At 41.9% G+C, this 18,140-nt stretch overlaps 1 protein-coding gene across 10 annotated transcripts; it reads right to left on the bottom strand.

The window, feature by feature from the left end:
* Positions 1-253: 253 nt before the first annotated feature.
* Positions 254-16,448, bottom strand: CLBA1 (clathrin binding box of aftiphilin containing 1). 10 transcript variants are annotated; one of them, XM_090141751.1, is made up of 8 exons: positions 16,328-16,437; positions 15,205-15,310; positions 12,869-12,952; positions 9,232-9,716; positions 5,559-5,707; positions 4,448-4,577; positions 3,234-3,347; positions 263-1,845 (listed from the first exon to the last, which is right to left on the bottom strand). In XM_090141751.1, exons 4-8 carry the CDS (start codon positions 9,670-9,672, stop codon positions 1,678-1,680), a joined length of 1,002 nt encoding a protein of 333 aa, XP_089997877.1. In that variant the 5' UTR covers positions 9,673-9,716; positions 12,869-12,952; positions 15,205-15,310; positions 16,328-16,437; the 3' UTR covers positions 263-1,677. The 10 variants fall into 10 exon arrangements, with proteins under 10 accessions (XP_089997883.1, XP_089997880.1, XP_089997882.1 ...); XM_090141754.1 differs by lacking the exons at positions 12,869-12,952; positions 15,205-15,310 and having other exon boundaries at positions 258-1,845; positions 9,232-9,510; positions 9,598-9,721; positions 16,328-16,444; XM_090141756.1 differs by lacking the exons at positions 12,869-12,952; positions 15,205-15,310 and having other exon boundaries at positions 258-1,845; positions 9,232-9,510; positions 9,619-9,721; positions 16,328-16,444.
* Between the last annotated feature and the right edge of the window lie 1,692 nt (positions 16,449-18,140).

Raw genomic sequence — 18,140 nt, 5'->3', positions numbered from 1 at the left:
CACCTGTCATGTGCTGCAGTGCTCAGGTAGCCCAGAACATCTGTCCAAAAAAAGAAAAAGCTGAAACAGAGACCATCATCTGTGGAAGCCCAGTAGTTTTTTCCATGCTGAATCAAATTATATAGGGCTGAAATTTCCCTTTCCCAGTCCCTTAGGCAGGGCTGCAAGACTGCTTCTGTGACTGAGGTGTTATGTATTCACCCTTCCCCTGCGGGAATGGTGCAAAAATTCTTTGATACATCGATCTAATGCCAGTGAAAGCAAAGCCTGCAAAAAGATAACAGTAACAAACTAAAAAATGCCCTCTCAAGGACCCTCTTCAGGGCCCTGCTTCTCTGAAATAATGAGATTTTATTCTCATAATTGTTTTCAATACCAACCTCAGATTTACATTCTCAACTTATTGGCAATTTGCTATTATTTACTGAGTTTATTACTACAAACCACTGAATACACCTTTATGCTCTCTGAAAGACTTACAGGGGAAATTCAGACTGATTTCAAATCAGGGTTAGGTGCTAAAGCTCACCCTGCTGCTGAATGCAGTTGGAGCCTTCAGCCCAGCCCTGCAGAACTTCTTTTGAGAGGATAGGAAACTGCTGAGCTGCCTGCTTTCAAACAGCACTTTTCCAAAGGCTCTGTTACTGTTTACAGAGGACCACTGTACAGTTTGTTTCATGCTAATAGCATTGAGGTATCATATGCTTTACTAAGTTAGAGCAACTGTAATTGCCCTGCTGAACAGTTTGCTGGATGAAGAATTGGAGTCTGCTGGTACTGTGTGGTATTCTTAATTCCAAGAGTAGAGAAGACACATCATTAATGAACCAACTTAGCTCAGGAATATCAGAGTTTGCTCCGTGTTGCATTCTTAGGATGAGCTTGAATGAGTTAACAACTAATTTAAAAAAAAGTTGGACAAAGTTCTCCCATACTGAGAGGGGCTAGAACAGTAAACTTCAACAGGTTTAGGGACATGGTTTACAGCACTGCAGTACAAGTCCTGCTGTTAAGCTGTGGCAAGCAGGATTATACGTGGTATGTGTGCTGAACGAATCCAAGAGGCCCTGACACAATCAGCTTCAGAGATGCAATTTATTTCAGTTAGCAACCAATGCCAGGACAAAACATTTTGAATCCGATCGTGCCATTGACTACCTGTATTACCACAGCAGGCTCTCACAACACACACAAGCTCTACCTTCCTCAACCCCAATGAAAGCCACAGGTTGCAGAAGGCTCATTTCATTGTGCTAAGCAGTGGCAAAATAGCAGATCTCAGCCGATTCAGATTGGACCAAACAGAAGAGATGGTGTCACTTCACAACACACTTGAGGTATGCTCAGGTTTTGGCAGGGAAACCAGGTTTTTCATCAGAGGCTTTAAGGCCTTAAAGGTCAGTAATTCCAGAGAGCAGTCCAGAGGATCTTTGAAGTGTGATTGCAGCTGGATTTACTGTAAGAAAGATGAATCAGCAGCAAAACCTCTCAGGACAAAATTCCACCCTTTGACTTCATAAGTAGATGGGATAAATTCCTTCTAATACTGTGGCTTTAGGTACCTCCTGTACAGTAATAGTTAATTTCCTAATGAACATCTGCAGCCACCAGTACAAAGCCAGTAAGAAAATGCATTCAGTTCAAAAAGAAGGAAAACAATTAAAAAGTCCATTTGGTTCAACAAACATCGCTGTTGAAAAATTTCATGTTTAGGCTGGGTGTACTGAAAATGTGCTTCTTCCTTGGGAGTGTTATATATTGCATGTTCCCATCTGATGATGTGGTTTTCAGAAAGAGGTTACAGGTGAAAAGCTGATCCTGCCTGGAATCTGGCGATACAGAAAGCTGAGTGAAGAATTAAAAGTAAGTTAATGTTTTCTATGCTACATTAACTTAATCACGTTGCATATTTCAATCTGATTTTAAGACAGATTTCATAAAATCAGCATAAAGGAAAAAAAAAAACCACATTTTTAAAAAGGACACAGCTAGCAAAGTAAATGGAAAAGATCTCACTGTATGAATTAACTTGCTTCCAAATTAGGGCAAGCAAGTTACATTTTCTAATAAGCTTCAGTGAGACACCAAGCAGCAAGGCTTGTTCTTTCCCTTCAGAATAATTTCTCTATTTACCTTAATGTTGTATCATGAATCTTTCTACTTCTACTATTCCTGAATTCACCTTGAACCACTTCTTTTCATAAACTCTCCCTCTGTATTTAACAAAGTTCCAAGCACGCGTCCCTGCAGAACTGAATTAGGAAGGAACACATTCAAAGGTCTCTTCTGATTTCCTTTCTGAATCCTACATCCTAACATCTCCTAAGTACAGAAGAGCATACAGCATCCAGTACAGTAAATGAAATAAAACGTGGCAATGAAAATGTGCCTCAAAGTGCAACAGCAATTGCTTAAGTTAATTCTGTGTTGAAGATGGGAATTTAGGTTAGAATGCTGATCCCAAACACTTTGGTAAAAACAGAATGCAACTGATTAATTTAATTTTTTTTTTAAAGAAATGCAGAATGACAGATTTGTCCTTCCAGGTTGCACTGAATGAAGGAAACTGAGCTTATAAATGCCTGCTTGATTGAAGGCAAATGCACAGAAAACAATTCCCACTTTTGTTTCTCTGTATGTTCTGTAACAAAACTTAAAAATATCCCTGAAATTGTTAACATCAGTTCTACCTTCCTCTTTAGATAGTTCCTGTTTTCTCCTACAGCAGAGAAACCAAATCTGAATGTTTCTGAATATGTGAAACGTAAGCTCAAATGCAATTTCTTTACAATGAACTTTGTTTCTTGTGTCTCCCTTGCAATGCATCTTAGAAGCAAGCCGCAAGCTTCCCTCAATGTTCATCATGTCGATCCTTTAACACACTAATTTTCTTCTGTCATTTTCTGACATACACCCTGACAGTATCTTAGGTATTGTTGCCCCCTCCCACCCAGTAAATAGTTTGACCAGCAGACCAGGTTGCTTAGCAAATAACCTCACGTTTCAGCATCCTCCATATTATATTGTTTTGCATTTGGAATGTTATGTTTTACCTTTTCTGAAGCAGTCAAATGGGTTTTGATGAGCGAAATACAACTGTTCATACATACAGTCCTATCAGGACTGAGCTGTTAAGCCAGCACATATGCTCTAACAGCTGACTGCAGCACAGATGAGCATGTAAAATATGCTGCGTGCTTCCCTCAGGTACTTATGTTTAGAGCAGTTCTTACCTTGGTCTGGATCAGTGCTTTGCAGTTATTAATACAGAACCCATCAAATCTGAAGTCTTCATTATCTTTAGCATTTGATTCCTCAGTAATGTCATTCTGGCTCTCCGGAAAGTCCTAAGAAAGCAAATTTACATTTTCTTTACTAATGACTATCTGATCTTAATCTAAAGAGAAGTTTCCTCTCAAATAACAACACCAAATTCTACTTTCTGAAGCTGTATTTGTCATCCTTCCCTGGCACTGAAAGAATTCATTGGCAAAAAAGAGACCCATACATGCGAACCAAATCATGACTTAAAATTCAAAAATTGTAATTTCAAAATTAAAGTATTTCTGAATAAAATCAGCCCTAGCCTAAACTAGAAAATATCTGAGAAATCAGTATTGTTAAAAGCAACACAATGCAAACATGTCGATGGGCAAGGAAAGGACAGGAGGGGAAGTTAGAGTGTTGGAGAAATGTCTTCCATTTCCTCCTGCTAGATGACTCCTGCAATTCAGAATTGCACAAAGCACCACATCATGGCAATGAAATCATCAACTGGAATAGTTACTCTGAGAAGCACAAACAACTGATTCATGCCATCTAAATAACCAGGTTGAATACTAAACCATCCCCCATGCCTTTATCTTCCCAAAACAAGAGATTAAACAGAGACATTTGAGATTTTCAATATTGATAGTTTGTTCTTGTTTCAATTTAAAATATATTCCTCTCAAGTCTTGCAAAAACAGATGGAATCTTCTGAGGAAAAGGGAAGTGAAAACACACTTCCAGTTCATATGCAATAAAAACACCCAGAGATTACTTTAGCAGCCTCACTGATTCAAATCCAATTTTCACTTAACAGAAAGATATTAGAGACCACCATCTTTTTCATGCTCCGAGGAAGAAAAGACCATTCAGTACGCACACATCTGAAAGCTATTTCTACATTCATACCTGAAGCTGAACATACTACCTAATGCAACAGGTGCCACAGAACTGAGACCTCAGCGTAAAGATGATCAAAATTTGATCCCTACACAATTTCATCCTTACTGACACACAATGATGAGAAAATGTGAGACCATCATTTGAAAAGCCTCTCTTTAAAGAAACTTACGACTCATCCAGATCTTGTTCCTCATGTGTCTGCATGTATAGCTTACATAAAATCCAACCCGCAACCAAAGGTTTATACTGGCATACTGGCAGACCTTTGTTCAATTACCGTTTGATTTGCATCTATTCCAAGAACATTCAGGAGATTTTCTTGGCAATGAGATTTACTCCAGAGATGTCTTAATCTGGAGGTATTATCTAAGTCTCTAAGAGTTCTCCATATGTTTCCAGAATCAATGCTAGGAAAGAAAACACAAGTTGAGGTTAGATGGCATGCAAAGTTTCCAGCAGACATGTAATTCTTTCTGTACATGCAGTTGTGTACTAGCCTACCTTTATCTTAAAGCTATTTCTACATTCGTTCTAAGTATCAACCCAACACACTAATAAATTTCCATGATAATTAATGGAAACAGCCAACATATATTCTCAGAGAAGAAGTGCAGTAGAAGCATATGTCCGAGTTTGTTACACACCCACAATTCATACAAATCAATCGCTTCTGTAAGGTGGGTACAGAGTTCAGCCCTATTAATTTTCTACTTTGCATAATCCATCCCTCAGACCTTTCTCCTCCATGTCAGTCATACTTCACTGCTGCAGCTTGCTACTATTTAACTTGCTGATACCTGATCTGGACACATACATACTACAAAACACAGACCATTCCAGCCATCCTAAGAGTAAGCTAAGCGATACTAACTGCCATTACCACAACCCCAGGAAAGAAGTCGGATGCACCACAGCTTCTGAAGAAAATCTACTTTAATGTGAAAAGTGGTCACCACCTGGGAGAAGTGGGGAGGGAAAAAAAAGGCGTGGGTTGTCAGCAGAAGGAGCAGCAACGCTCCTACTTCAGATGATGGAGAATTGAGTCAGATGTGTTGTAAAGAAAGGACAAGCAAACAGGAAGAACAGGCTGCCTGCTGGCTGCTCTGGCATTCCAGAAGCTGAGTCATAAGAAGGAGCACCGACAACAGGAAAAACTCTGAGCAGAAATTTGTACTTCTGATATATTCCCTAACTTGCTTTCCCATGGCTGAAACATAATCCATTTCCTTGACCAGCACAATACATAATTGGTAAGATCTACACACTGAAGGAGCACCGTGATTAAAATGGTTCTTAAGTTTGCTGCCAGTACCACAAATATTTAAATTATAAACAACATAATTGTTTGATTAGTCAGAAAAAAAAAAGTTCCTCAGTAAACTCATTACCAAAGTTGATTATTTGTAAGTTCAGGAATCCCAACATCTTCATTATTCACACCAAGTACTTGATCCAGGCTTCTTATGCTCTCGCTGGACTGCAATACAAGGACTTCTGGAAAGCCTGACTTAAATATACCCTCATAGCAGAGGTCTGCCTAGAAAAAAAGAGTTTCATTCCATGTTAGCAACCCCACAACATGCAACAGAACGATGTTTCCACTGATTGTATTATTAACTGCTTTTAAAATCTGTATTAATATTAATAACACAGGGGGACTGAGCCCATAGTTCAGTGCTTTGATTATTTACTTATGATTAGAGGAGGAAAAGCAAGAATCCAAGAGTTTCTGATGAACCTTCCTCTGTAATGTCACAGCTGCTACGTTATGGACTGCTTTGCCTACTAGCAGTCAAGACTCCTGTCTAAGCAATTCAGTCCAGGCCAAAACCAACATATGTTCACACATCAACTCAAAGCTTGTTTTACTAACAGTATTTTTACCACATCTAATGCAACCAAGTCTAACATAAATTATAGTTACTAATAAATAATTGCACTGTACAAGTCCTGTAAAAGCTGTACAGTAAAAGCTGAGGTCGCCATGTATCTGGATGCATTTGCATCAAATGTTTTCCAGCTTACATTAAGAAGTTTGGTCTGATTTACAAACTCATTCCTCTTCCAGCAGTGATAAGGAGGTTTGCAGGACAGACATGGCCACGAGTAATGTAACCTCATGTAAACAGGACAAGTGGAAGTAACAGGGTTATCCAAGGAACAGTAAACGCACAAGCAAGGGAAAACGTGCATAACTGACATCCTATCCTAAAGGGATGTTGTTGTGCCACCTCATTCAGAAGCTTTATTCCTTCAAATAAGGAGATATTCAAGTTTTCTAAATCAAAGTACTTAATTGCATTTAACACCCTGCAGCGTGACTGCAGTCCAGGAGCAGAGAGTCCAGCCAGCTTGTTTTCCCTGCCTAGCAATCAACAATCTGATCTGAAAAACAAAACTGTGGATACTTTGACAGGTTGGCTTTATTGGAATGACTGAAATAAATTGAGATATTTCCAGTTTCATTATACTGAACTCAGACAAATGCAGTGAATAGTGGAAGTACTGAGGGCGTGCACAGTCAGCAGAGCTGGCAGAGGGTTCTGTGCTTCTGAGCATGCTCCCAGAAGTGCAGCGTAGCCCACACTGCCGTCCCTGAAATTCAGCTCTTACTGAACTGCCTTTCCTGATGGGTGACTGCAGAGACACTCAAAAACTCCTGGATAAAACCCTCCAAATCTCGCTCAAAATATCACAAAACTTTAAGCTGATTTGCAAATTGCTTTAGCGAACTTAAACTATATGGAGGAGAAAAGCATTTGAAAAGCAGAATTCCATGACAGAACACTTGCAGAAGAACTAACAAAGGAAAGCAGAGATCTGCCTTGTTTGTCATTTCTTCCTGCAGCCTGTGATGTTGCACAGGCATGCACACAAGCCACTGGAGTACAGCTTATCAAGCCAGATGAAGAGCTCAGTTTACAGGAAAACCACAAGATCTTTTCTGGTATTAATTTTGTTTTTATTACTGCCTACTTCAGTGTGTGTTTTAACACAAAACGCTGGTGATTTCCATTTAACTTGCAGCTTCGTACTGATGATAAAAATACAGATGCAAAAATTTCAAATCTGCTTTTTAAAAAAATCCTCTATACTATAAGTGCTCTATCAGAGCACTTGCTTAACCAAGTACACTCATTCCTCTTACAATGGCTTGAACTTAAAGAACACAAGAAAAATCCTTTAAGTCCTGTGGGTCAGTCTTTCCTCCCGTGTAACTAGCAATAGGAAGAGAGGGAATGGCCTCAAGTTGCACCAGGGGAGATTCAGGTTGGACATTAGGAAATACATCTTCTCTAAAAGAGTGGCCAGGCACTGAATGGGCTGCCCAGGGAGATGGCGGAGTCGCCAACCCTTGATGTGTTAAAGAAACGTTTAGATGCTGTAGTGAGGGTCATGGTTTAGTGGGGAATATTGGTGGTAGGTGGATGGTTGGACTGGATGATCTTGGAGGTTTTTTCCAACCTTGGTGGTTCTGTGACTGTCGGCGAAGTATCCTGCTACTGCAAGGAAATGGTGATTGTTTTCATTTTTAAGTAGGGGACTCTGCTCCTGACTGTTATAATTTAATTAACTGATGCAATAGCTACTGGAGGTCAGACCTCTGACCTCAGATGATCTTTAGATCCTTTCCAACCTTCCTCTATTGACCATACAGAAGGACTGCACCCCAACCCGAAGAGTTTATGATCTCAAACAATATAAAAAGCACAGAAATGAGTGACAAACTACATGTGTGTTCTACTCCCAAAGAAATCTCCAGCAGCACTGCAGCTGCTTCTCTACCCTAAGAAAAAGATACCTTAAGTGTGTTAACTCTGCCTGAAGCTCATGTTGGATATTTCCTTCTGACTTCAATAAAAACACACACACACACACACAATTAAAGCAAAGGCTACAATTAGATTAGTATGTACAACTTTTAAGAACAAAAGCATACAATCTGTTATATTTCTGCCCTGGTTGCCACATACTCTGCTTATTCAGCATAAGACTGCATGTTTGAAATTCCAACCCTAGAATTTAACTTCTATTTATGCATACCAGCAACTCATCACCAGGTATGTTGTGATCTCTGTTCTACCAATGCTAGACAGCTCACCCCATGCTCAGCACTGAGCTTTCCTGAGTAAAGCCTCTGCAAAAGGCAAAGCTCCACAGGGAGAGGGAAGCCTGGCTCCACAAAACTCTGTTCCCTCCATGTTAAACTGATCTTACAACTATAAGCTGTGAGCTGTGAAGTACTATTAGCTCCATGAAAGCCTGAGTTGACTGCTCTCTTTTTTCCTCACATTTTAATTCATAAAAGTAGTAATAATGAAGTCTTGCCATTTTGTTAGTATTTCATTTCATTTCATTTTTCTTTTGTTAGTGTGCTTACCTGTGCCTGGTAAACATTAAAACGCATCAGTCTCAACAAGGTAGAACCCTTATGCTGAACAAACAACTTAGTAAGCATTCAGATTTTAGTTCCAACATTGTACAAGAGAATGTATCCCATGATAGGAGAGGAATGGTATTAAATTACTTGCTATTCATTTTCTTGTATCATATTAACTTCTACCCACGATCAGTCCAAAATGCCAGAAAGACTGCTGGGTTATTCAGGCAGCGTACTACACAACAGAAGCTAATGTTTATGTCAGTTTCTAACTCAATTTTATGTTGGTTTATTTCAAGAAGCTTGCAGGCAACATGCCCACTCTATTTTTGTTACCTGCCTTCCCAGCTCTTTGCTTCCTATGCTCATTTTGCCTGGCTTTGAACTCTCACATGCTTTAGGGCCCATTGTTTCTGAAGGGCTATAACCCATTCCTGGTGCCCAGAAGAAAAGCAGTGTGTTACATTCTTCAAAGCTCTCCAGCAGGACAACTGAAGTCTTTGTCAAACACTGGAAAAGAGTTGCATTTTGTTCCACTCGAGTTAACTAAAAAAGCAGCCTGACAGATTCTCTCCTTGGACAGAGTTATTCTCTATAGAGAAGACATTCAGATACAAATCTTAAGATGCAAGCAGCAGTAACAAAACTCTTCTGGTCTCTGGTTTACTGTGAACACTTACCTCATCCAGAGAGCTGGAAGCCTCACTGTGTAGAGATGGCTCAGAACAGAAGTGACCAGCAGCAGCACTGCAACATCCTCTGCTCACGCCTGTACCACCATCAGAAGTGTTTTTTGACTTCAGCAAAACGTCAGGACTGGGATGGAACCTCTGCCATTTGCCCAAGGATTCCTCGAAGCCCTCAAACTCCCCCCAGGAACCACTGGGCGCTGAGGTACAGCAGCTCTCACCAGACCCCTCACAGCTCCGCCTGTCGCCGTTCAGCACTGGGAGGCTCTGCTGCGTTACCTCGAGGTGAGTAATTCCTTCATTATTTGTCCCTGCGTTTGAGTTCCAGCCATTCTCACCGCCAGACATACCGCCCACCTGCAGCTCTGTCACACACACCTGGCGCGATGCGTCTGTGCTACTGCGACTTCCCGACTGCAACAGGTTCTGCATCGTGCTTGGAAAACCACCCCCACTCAGGCATCGTTTGGTGAAATCTGTGCTGAGAAACAAAACAAAACCAAACCAGCAGTTAAGCTCGATTGCATTAGAACTCTGAATGTTTCTAAAACATGACCAAGTTCTTCGTGTTACCCCTTAAATATCCCCTAAGTCACAGCAAGACGTCCTTCAGCCTCTCCTGCAGCATTGGCATGTGCGTGTTGTTCGGTCTCACTCCTGTGTAAGCTGTTGGCCCGCAAGGAAAGAATAGCAAATAAATACTTCTGTGATTAGGGCTGCGTAGGAATGACCACCGCGAGCCGATAAGGCAGCAGAAAGAATGCTCAGGTTAAAACAAGCACATTCCAGCACTGCACAACCAAAAAATCACAGCAGTTTGGAGTAAATTTCTGATAGCACAAGAAAAGCATGATGGTAGTAGCAATATTTCAGGAAACGTTTAACAGAAGTTGTTGGATATTCAGGGAGTGCTGGAGCGGGTGCAGGAGTCACAAAGAACACCTCCTAGGCACTACCCAGCCCCGTAGTTCTGCCACCCAGCTGGTGCTGGCTGCAAACAGAGCTCTTTTTGTCTGCCTGGGCTTTCCAGGTCCCAAAGATTACCCAAGAGGCGAATGTGACCTGCGGCACCGCAGGCACCCGGAGCTCAGTTCTGTGAAAAGCAACAGCACTCCAACTATTTAAGCAATTAAGGCTGATTTAAGAAGATTGATTTAACATCTGTGAGTTACACACACAATGCCGCATTTATTGCTTTGGGTAGATCGCGTCTCCTCCAGCACCCTTCCCACTGCTAAGCTGCAGTGAAGAGATGCAGTCACTATTAGATGTTAGATAGTCCTCAGATGGAAAAATAACAGAGGTTTTTCCCAAGTTTACCCCAACACAAGGCACAAATGGCCACGGGCACAGGCAGCCCAGATGCAAATGGGGACCAGGCTATGGGGCAACATAACACTGGAGATCCAGGGTTACGTGAGGGGCTGAGCTGGTTGGCAGGGACCTGCCTGACCTCCTCGTTCCCATCCAACCTATCATCCATGTTCTCTCTAAGCTCTCCTCCTTCCTCAGCTCTCTGCAGCCATCCCAAGCACACTTGCCCTGAGAAATCCCCATTCCTCCTTATTATAATATAAGGTAGAAATGTTTCACCCAGAGGGCTCTGAGGCCCTGGCACAGGCTGCCCAGAGAGCTGCAGGTGCCCTAGAGGTGCCCAGGGCTGGGTTGGACGGGGCCATGGACAGCTTGAGCATGGCAGGGCTTGGAACTGGGTGATCTCTAAGGTCCCATCCAGCCCAACATGGTTCCCTTCCATTTCTCTGGGTTAACAAATTCCTCACTCAGTGTTCCTGGTCCTCTACCACTCCCCATTGCCTCCCCCTTCAGCACACTGAGTTGGGACTACTGGCCTTCCTGCAGGCAGGAGTCAGCTCCCACCTCCTAGAAAGGACCACGAGGTAGATTTTAAAGTCAAGGCACAAAGAAGAAAAGTTCATGTTTCTAGTTTCTTGCTCCAAGCTGTCAGGCTAAGAACATACAGGTTGATGATGGCGATTTGTGTTTGTTTTCAAGCTAAAACGCCCACATAATCACAAAATTCCAAGATTCTGACTTAGGGAGAAACACAAACAAATAAAAAACAAAACTCCACCCTCACACAGGAACATAAACCTGTGATAAAATGATAGCAATAAGCCAACTGCAGACTGTCAGGATCTTTCCTTCCCCCACCTCCCTCCCCATTTTGCCCTGTCAGGCACTTGTATAGATGGGACTCCACCTGCCCATTGTGTCAGATAAAGCTGGAAGCTGTGGGTCAAGTGGCTGTGGCCATCCCACCCCACAGCCTGAGGGGATCATCCCTTCTTGCCCATATCTTGACGAGCATTGGCAGGGGATGGCGGTTTCTCCAGGGGGAAAACACAGAGAAAACCCCTCAGGGTGTTGGCACTCCCTGTCCTGGGTTTAAAATCTGGGCAGTCCCAAGCAACAGAGGATGGTTGTAAAGGCAGGGAAAAAGGTTTTCTGGAGCGAGGCCCAAAATAAAAAGCATTTTCTAGGCATTACAGTGCGTGTTTTTCAGCCCAGGCACAGATATGTGCGCTCCCCTCCCACACATCTGACTCTCATTTCAGGCTGTAGCGCTTTATCTGAGAGTGAGAGGCTGAATTTGGGAGCGATGCCCAGACTCAAAGCCAGAAGAACTTTACTGGCAGGTCTCTGAAAGGCTTTTTTTTTTTTTTTTCCTTTATTTTCTTTCTGCTTTGGAACCATTTCTTACCCTCCGTGGCCATCCCGTGGCAGCCTGAGGAAATCCGACTGGCTCAGTGAGACTATGATTCAGACTCAAAGCATCTGACACTTGTTAGGACAGCATCATTATCCTACACTGCAGTAAGTTTGTGCTTTACAGGCCTCAGTGGTTTTTAGGGGAGCTCAGCTTTTTTTTTTTTTTTTCCCAGCTGCTGAGATTGTTTAGCACAGCTTTGTATATCCACCTTTGTCTTCTCACAGCAAAAGGCAGCAGGCAGACTGTGTGAAGACAATGATGCTCCCTTTTTTGTACCACACTTTGCACCTGGAGAGGAACGGACTCACGGGTTTTGCAAACCTGCCTCTGCCTTGCCAAGCTCAAGCTGCCTTTAGTTATGTGAGCAGCACAGTGGAAGAGCAGCTGAGCATCAGAGGCTGCCCCAAGTCCCAGAAACCTGCAGTGCTTTGGGATACAGCCGGCTGCACCATCTGCTGGACATACCTACCCCAGCCTCTGCTTACCAGCAAAGGCAGCCAAAAACATGTGAAATCACCCCCCCAAAAAAACTGCTCAGGTGTGTTTTGTTTTAAAATCTGAAGCATGGCTGCCAACAAAGTCGATTCTGTTCGATCTGTCTGAATTTGTATCCCTTGACTCAGCCCAACTGAGCTGAACTGTTGTTAAAATTCATGTAATGAGTTCAGCGGATAAGGCTCGTGATTTTGTCTGACATACAACAGTCCTTGGGATTTACCCCATAACTCCTTCAAAAATCAAACAAAACAACAGTCTTTATATAAACTGCCAGTATGCTTAAATGCTTCAAACATGGACTGTAAGCTTATATTTAGACACTTCAATGTATACAGCAAGTAAATCAGAACCTCAGTATTCAAACACCACTACAAATGGCTGAATTAACTGAACACTCACCTGCAGCTTCTGCTACCACAATTCCTACTGGAAATTTGAGTTTAGAATAACTCTGCAGTATATGTACTTTTTCCTCATTTTGCCCTGAGGGGGGAAAAAAAAAAAAAAAAAAAAAAAAAAAAAAAATTGCAATAAAGAACCTCGATAGAATAGCTGAAAAACATTTACTTTCACAGAGATGAGTTCTAAGCACTGGTTTAATCGATCAGCTGTGGCTTCATTTGGAGGTACAGTTCATAACCCCACTGAACTCCCTCCTGGAGAAACAGCGACGTTGCCATACCTTCCAGCTTTGCATCATTTCAAAACATAAGTAAAATGCTTTGGCTTTTTCCTGACTGAGTAACAAGAATAGCAACACTTCAGGGCAAATTTTGCTTCTCCCCAATGCTAGATGGGCCTGGGTTTCCTGCAACCCCTGCAAAATAATGCTTTGTGGGATGGAAGCAGCTGGCATTAATGAGGCACCTACAGCAGTTAGAGTGTCTGGGCTAAAAGACCAGCCAGAACGTTTTCAACAGCAGGTGGCAGCTCTCCCTTATTATCTCTTGTATGCATGTAGCAATATACTGATACTCCTTCTGAGTAAGGGAAGTAATTCATCACCTCTACACACTGTGTTAAAGAGGTATTGGACCACCTGCTTTATGTGCTGACAGCAGAAAGGCCATTTCACTGGTGGGCTGCCAGTGTAGAAAGGTACTTTGGGAGTGGAAGACGAACAATAATGCACCTCCCAAAGACACTAGACATGCAAGTGATGTATGTGCCCTGGCTTTAATGGCTCTGTTTAGCAATTTTGTCCAGCTTAGCAGTGTCATTTTGAATCAAACCTTGCAGATGCTTCTGTGGCTTTTCAGAGTGATTTTGAAGAGCTCAAATTAAACGTCTTCTGGGGAGAGGCAGTAAAATGCAATTACACTCTGGAAGCTCACGGATACACTACCTTCCAAACCTAGATGTGGGCTGCATTACTTTATGAACCTCCAGGATGTTACCTACCTACAGAATCACAGAATCACAGAATGGCCAAGGTTGGAAGGGACCTCAAAGATCATGAATCTCCAACCGCCCTGCCACATGCAGGGCCACCAACCTCCACATTTAATACTAGACCTAACATGTGTAAAAATAAGACTCAAACCATTCAGAGTTCCTGCAACATCCTGGGGTGGTTATTGTGCCATACATAAAGCCTTCAACTCTTTGCTATCACTCCATCACTTTCTGACACTTCTAGATGGAAATCCTTTCCTGTCTTAAGCTGCTTTCCCTTCTGTTGTCAATCCCACCTGCTGAATCCCTCATTTCTTTTATCAGATCTCATTTTTTCCACTATCCATCTACAATCTTCCTTTAGCTTCCTTAGAGAGTTGCATCTTGGGGCACTAAGGAAGTGGTAGTGCTTGTTAATCTGCATGCCAGGCTCTTGTGTAGCAGAAATCTAATGGCAGAAACAGGAGACTGCTGTATAATGGCAACCTCGTGGCAGTTGCTGTTATGAGACCACTGGCAAGCAATAGTCCATAGACTTCAGGAGAATAAAAGTAACCTTCTTGAAGTCCCATTGCACAACAACCATCATAAACTGCTATGAATGCCCCCCCCACTATGGATGGCTTTGCCTCACAACCACACAACTACCACTGTCTTCACAGGATTGTTTAGGTCAGAAAAGACCCTTAAGATCATCAAGTTCAACCACCACTTAACACAAATCCATCACTAAACCATGTTCACAAGTGTCACATCCACACATCTCTTATACACCTCCAGGGATGGCAAATCCTTCACTTCCCTGGATAGCTTTTTCCACCACTCTTCCCGTGAAGGAATTCTTCCTGCTATCAATTCTAAACCTTCCCTAGAGCAACTTGAGGCCATTTTCTCACATCTTATCACCTGTGATCTGAGAAAACAGAACACTGCAACCTTCTTTCAGGCAGTCGTAGTACCCATGCTTAACATTCACTGCTCCTTGCTCTATTATAATTTCATATTAAGCTACTGTTCTGTGTCTTTTTCCTGCTGATGATCTGAAGTCATCATTGAGCAGCTCCATAAATCCAACAGGCTTTGCTGCCCACATGATTTTGTTGGATATCTAGATACTCATTTATTGAAAGCATGCCTTGTAACTTCTACCAGTGCCCTGCATGCACTGTAAATTGAGTTGTGATCCCTGCAGTTTGCAGCTCACTAATCCTCTGTTTTAATGCCTGATTAGGTCCCAAATCCATTATTGTTAGTGAGATGTCAGAGCAGGGCAGGCAGGAGGACTTCATCCTCTTGGCTAAGAGTTAAGCTGCTAAAGGTACACCTGACTTGTGCCTTACCCTGTATTAATTAGCTTGCCAGGAAATTTCATTAGTGCTGTTCAGTGAAGATGCTGAAAGGTCAGGTACTCAATTAGCAGTGCTGTGCTTCAGCATTAACAAACCTCTAGGAAAAAAAACCAAAATCAAACATACCATTAGCACAAAAACAGTTTAAAAAAACTTGAATGCTTAATGCAAGTAACATTTGAAAGAATACTGAATTCTATTATTAGCATCTCTGAAGAAGATGCAAGAGATTACAAGGACCTTGGCTCTATATTCCCCAAGCGAGCTTCAGGTGAACCATCAGGTATAGGAGTCTTGCTCTTGTGCTACCAATGCTATCACAGCCAAAGCTGCAAGAGGGCAGCACAAGTTTTTTTTTTAATGGTTTATTTGCTGCACTGCTGAGGGCTCAATTCTGAGAGCTAAACAATTCAGCCAGAAAATTAGAGAACCTCTGCTGCCACAGCTGGGTCTGGCCTGGGACTTGAAGTCTGGATCTAGGTTCAAACTCCCCAAATGCCCGAGTACTTAAGGTTGTGATAATCTCTATTTATGGTTAAAAGAAAGAAAAGAAAAGAAAACAAGACTGAAAAGGCTTAGCATACATTAGCAGCAGTGGCAGGCTTCTTGTGCTATTGTGAATGAGGTTAGCAGTGCTTTACAGAGTACCATCATAAGGTTGCAATTAGCAATGAGAATTATGCCACAGACATTTTACATTAAAGAAAACAGTTGTAGCAAAAGTCCTATGTTGAATTCCAGAAACATCAAAGCCTGCAGTTCGTATAAATTAATAATACAGCAAAGTGTAAGCTTTGAATGCATAGACACAGCAGTAACTTGTTTCTGAAAAAGCTCTTGTTTGAGAAGAATGGCCACACTTGATATTAATTTTCCATTTTGGGATGTTTTATAAAAGAGCATTGATTTATTACTAGCTTGCAGATGGACATGATTTATTTTGATATCGATAGGCCAGGGAAATACATGAATTATATGGATATGAACATGCCAGGGAAAGTCATTTTGCTAACTAAAACTGTACTTAAAAACAAATACACCGAGCTACTAACTTTTATAAAATACTTAACCATGTACAAGCCCTCCAAATATTCACCATCTACTTTCTACTCACCAGCTATTCATGTTGTATATCTTGTTTATGAGCAGGAACTTGCTGAATAAGGTGACTTGAAAGCTTCTGAAGCTTCCCAATTTTGACCTTATAGCTAACACCAGGATGTGATTCTCCTTCCAGGTGAGATTGGGCCATCAGCTACCACCTGAAAAAACCCTGAGTTCTCTCTTTTGAAATAATGAAACCAAGGTTTCTCTATTTAAATCAATTCACAGCAGGCAAAAATGCACTGAATAAAGAAATGCTTGAAGTAATAAAGTGAGGTAAATCCAATATTTCAGATCTTGTCCTTTTTTAATTTTAATGCATTAATTTTGCATTTCTACACAACGTCTTTCAACATAAAAATATAAAGCTAAATTTAATGCCCATTACTGCAGTCTCCACTAAATAAATAAGGGCCATGAAAGCATTTGACAGCATGTTTACAAAGGATTGTAACAGTACAAAGTACCTTCCTGCAGAATGTTCCAAATGGGTACTCAGAAGTCACTGACACCAGATGGCAAATGCATGTGGTCAGCACATTGGGCTCAATGTACCAGGACAGAAGGTGCTGGAAGGGATTCTTTCAAGCCATGGTTGCATTCAGGCTGCCATTTTTCAGGCAGAAGCCTCATGAAGGACTGCAGTGTAATTTTCCCAGGTTGAGGCTGTTGGTGTAACGGGATGTCGTGCTACCCTGTTCTCCATACTCCCCTAATGGGGCTAGAAATTGTTATTTCAAGATTATTTAAAAGGCTGTTAGTGAAATGGCAAGAGAAAAGCAGAAAAGCAGCACCTGTAACATGGGCAAAAGCATCTGAAGGGGTTCTATATGTTGAAAGTGATCTTCAGAACCAGTGTTCCTACTAATAGAGAGACCAAGGTGTGGTATCTGGGCAGCCTTGTTGATATGTCCCCATTCTGGGAATATGGATAATGCAGTAGAACATGAGCCATGGGCCTTGAGAGGAGCTGGGCTTCAACTGCTGGGAAATGGCATGTGGCTGCTGGCTGATCACCCCTTGTGCACAGGGCTGCAGTCTGCCCCAGTTCCTACCAAGCCATGTGCAAGGATGCTACAGACCTCAGCTGTGTGCTGTATCCCTTGTGCTGCTACACTATGGGTAGCACTCCTGAAGATCTTCCCTTTCTCACCCATGAGCAGAAGTTAAAAAATATGATTGCCTGTTACTTGTTCTCCTCCTGCATCTGAGCTACCCATGGGTTGGTGGTTCAGCCAAGGGATAAAATGCATGATTTACACCTCATCCCCCAGACAGCCATGACAGCAGTCTGCAATTCGCAGCACTCTAAATAAGAGTTGTCTGCCCCATCTCGGTTTTGTTGCTATTTTTACTCATTTCTTATGCTGCAACAAACAAACAAATAAATAAATATAAATCTGCAAAGCCCCAGCTAATTTGGCTTCATTTACTGAAACTATTTCAACATTCAACCAGCCAGACCAAATTACCAATTTCAAATGTCTAATCTATAGCGTGGATAGAGTCTTGAAACAATTAAATCTAGCAGAACTGGCGTGCATACTGAAATGCACAGCATCGTACCCCTTCCATCTCTCTGCTTTTTGCAGGAACTGAAGAGATGTTTTCAATACAATATGGAGTCTGAATTTTAGAACCATACTTTCTAAAGACAGTTTTGCTGACTGCACCCCAAAATTCCTGGCGCTCAAAGAACCAAGTCTCAGCAAGGAAAGTGAGTGTCTCTTTCTGGAGCATACATCTTGCATGGAAAATCTGGGGGATATGATTTTCCTCAATTTTTTCCAGGAAATGGCAGTTGCCTTCCTAGCTGTTGGAAG

This window comes from Phasianus colchicus, chromosome 5 (assembly GCF_987193195.1).
Source record: "Phasianus colchicus chromosome 5, bPhaCol1.hap1.1, whole genome shotgun sequence".
Taxonomy (NCBI): domain Eukaryota; kingdom Metazoa; phylum Chordata; class Aves; order Galliformes; family Phasianidae; genus Phasianus; species Phasianus colchicus.
Note: the sequence above shows the minus strand (reverse complement) of the source record. Positions and strands in the feature narration are given on the sequence as shown.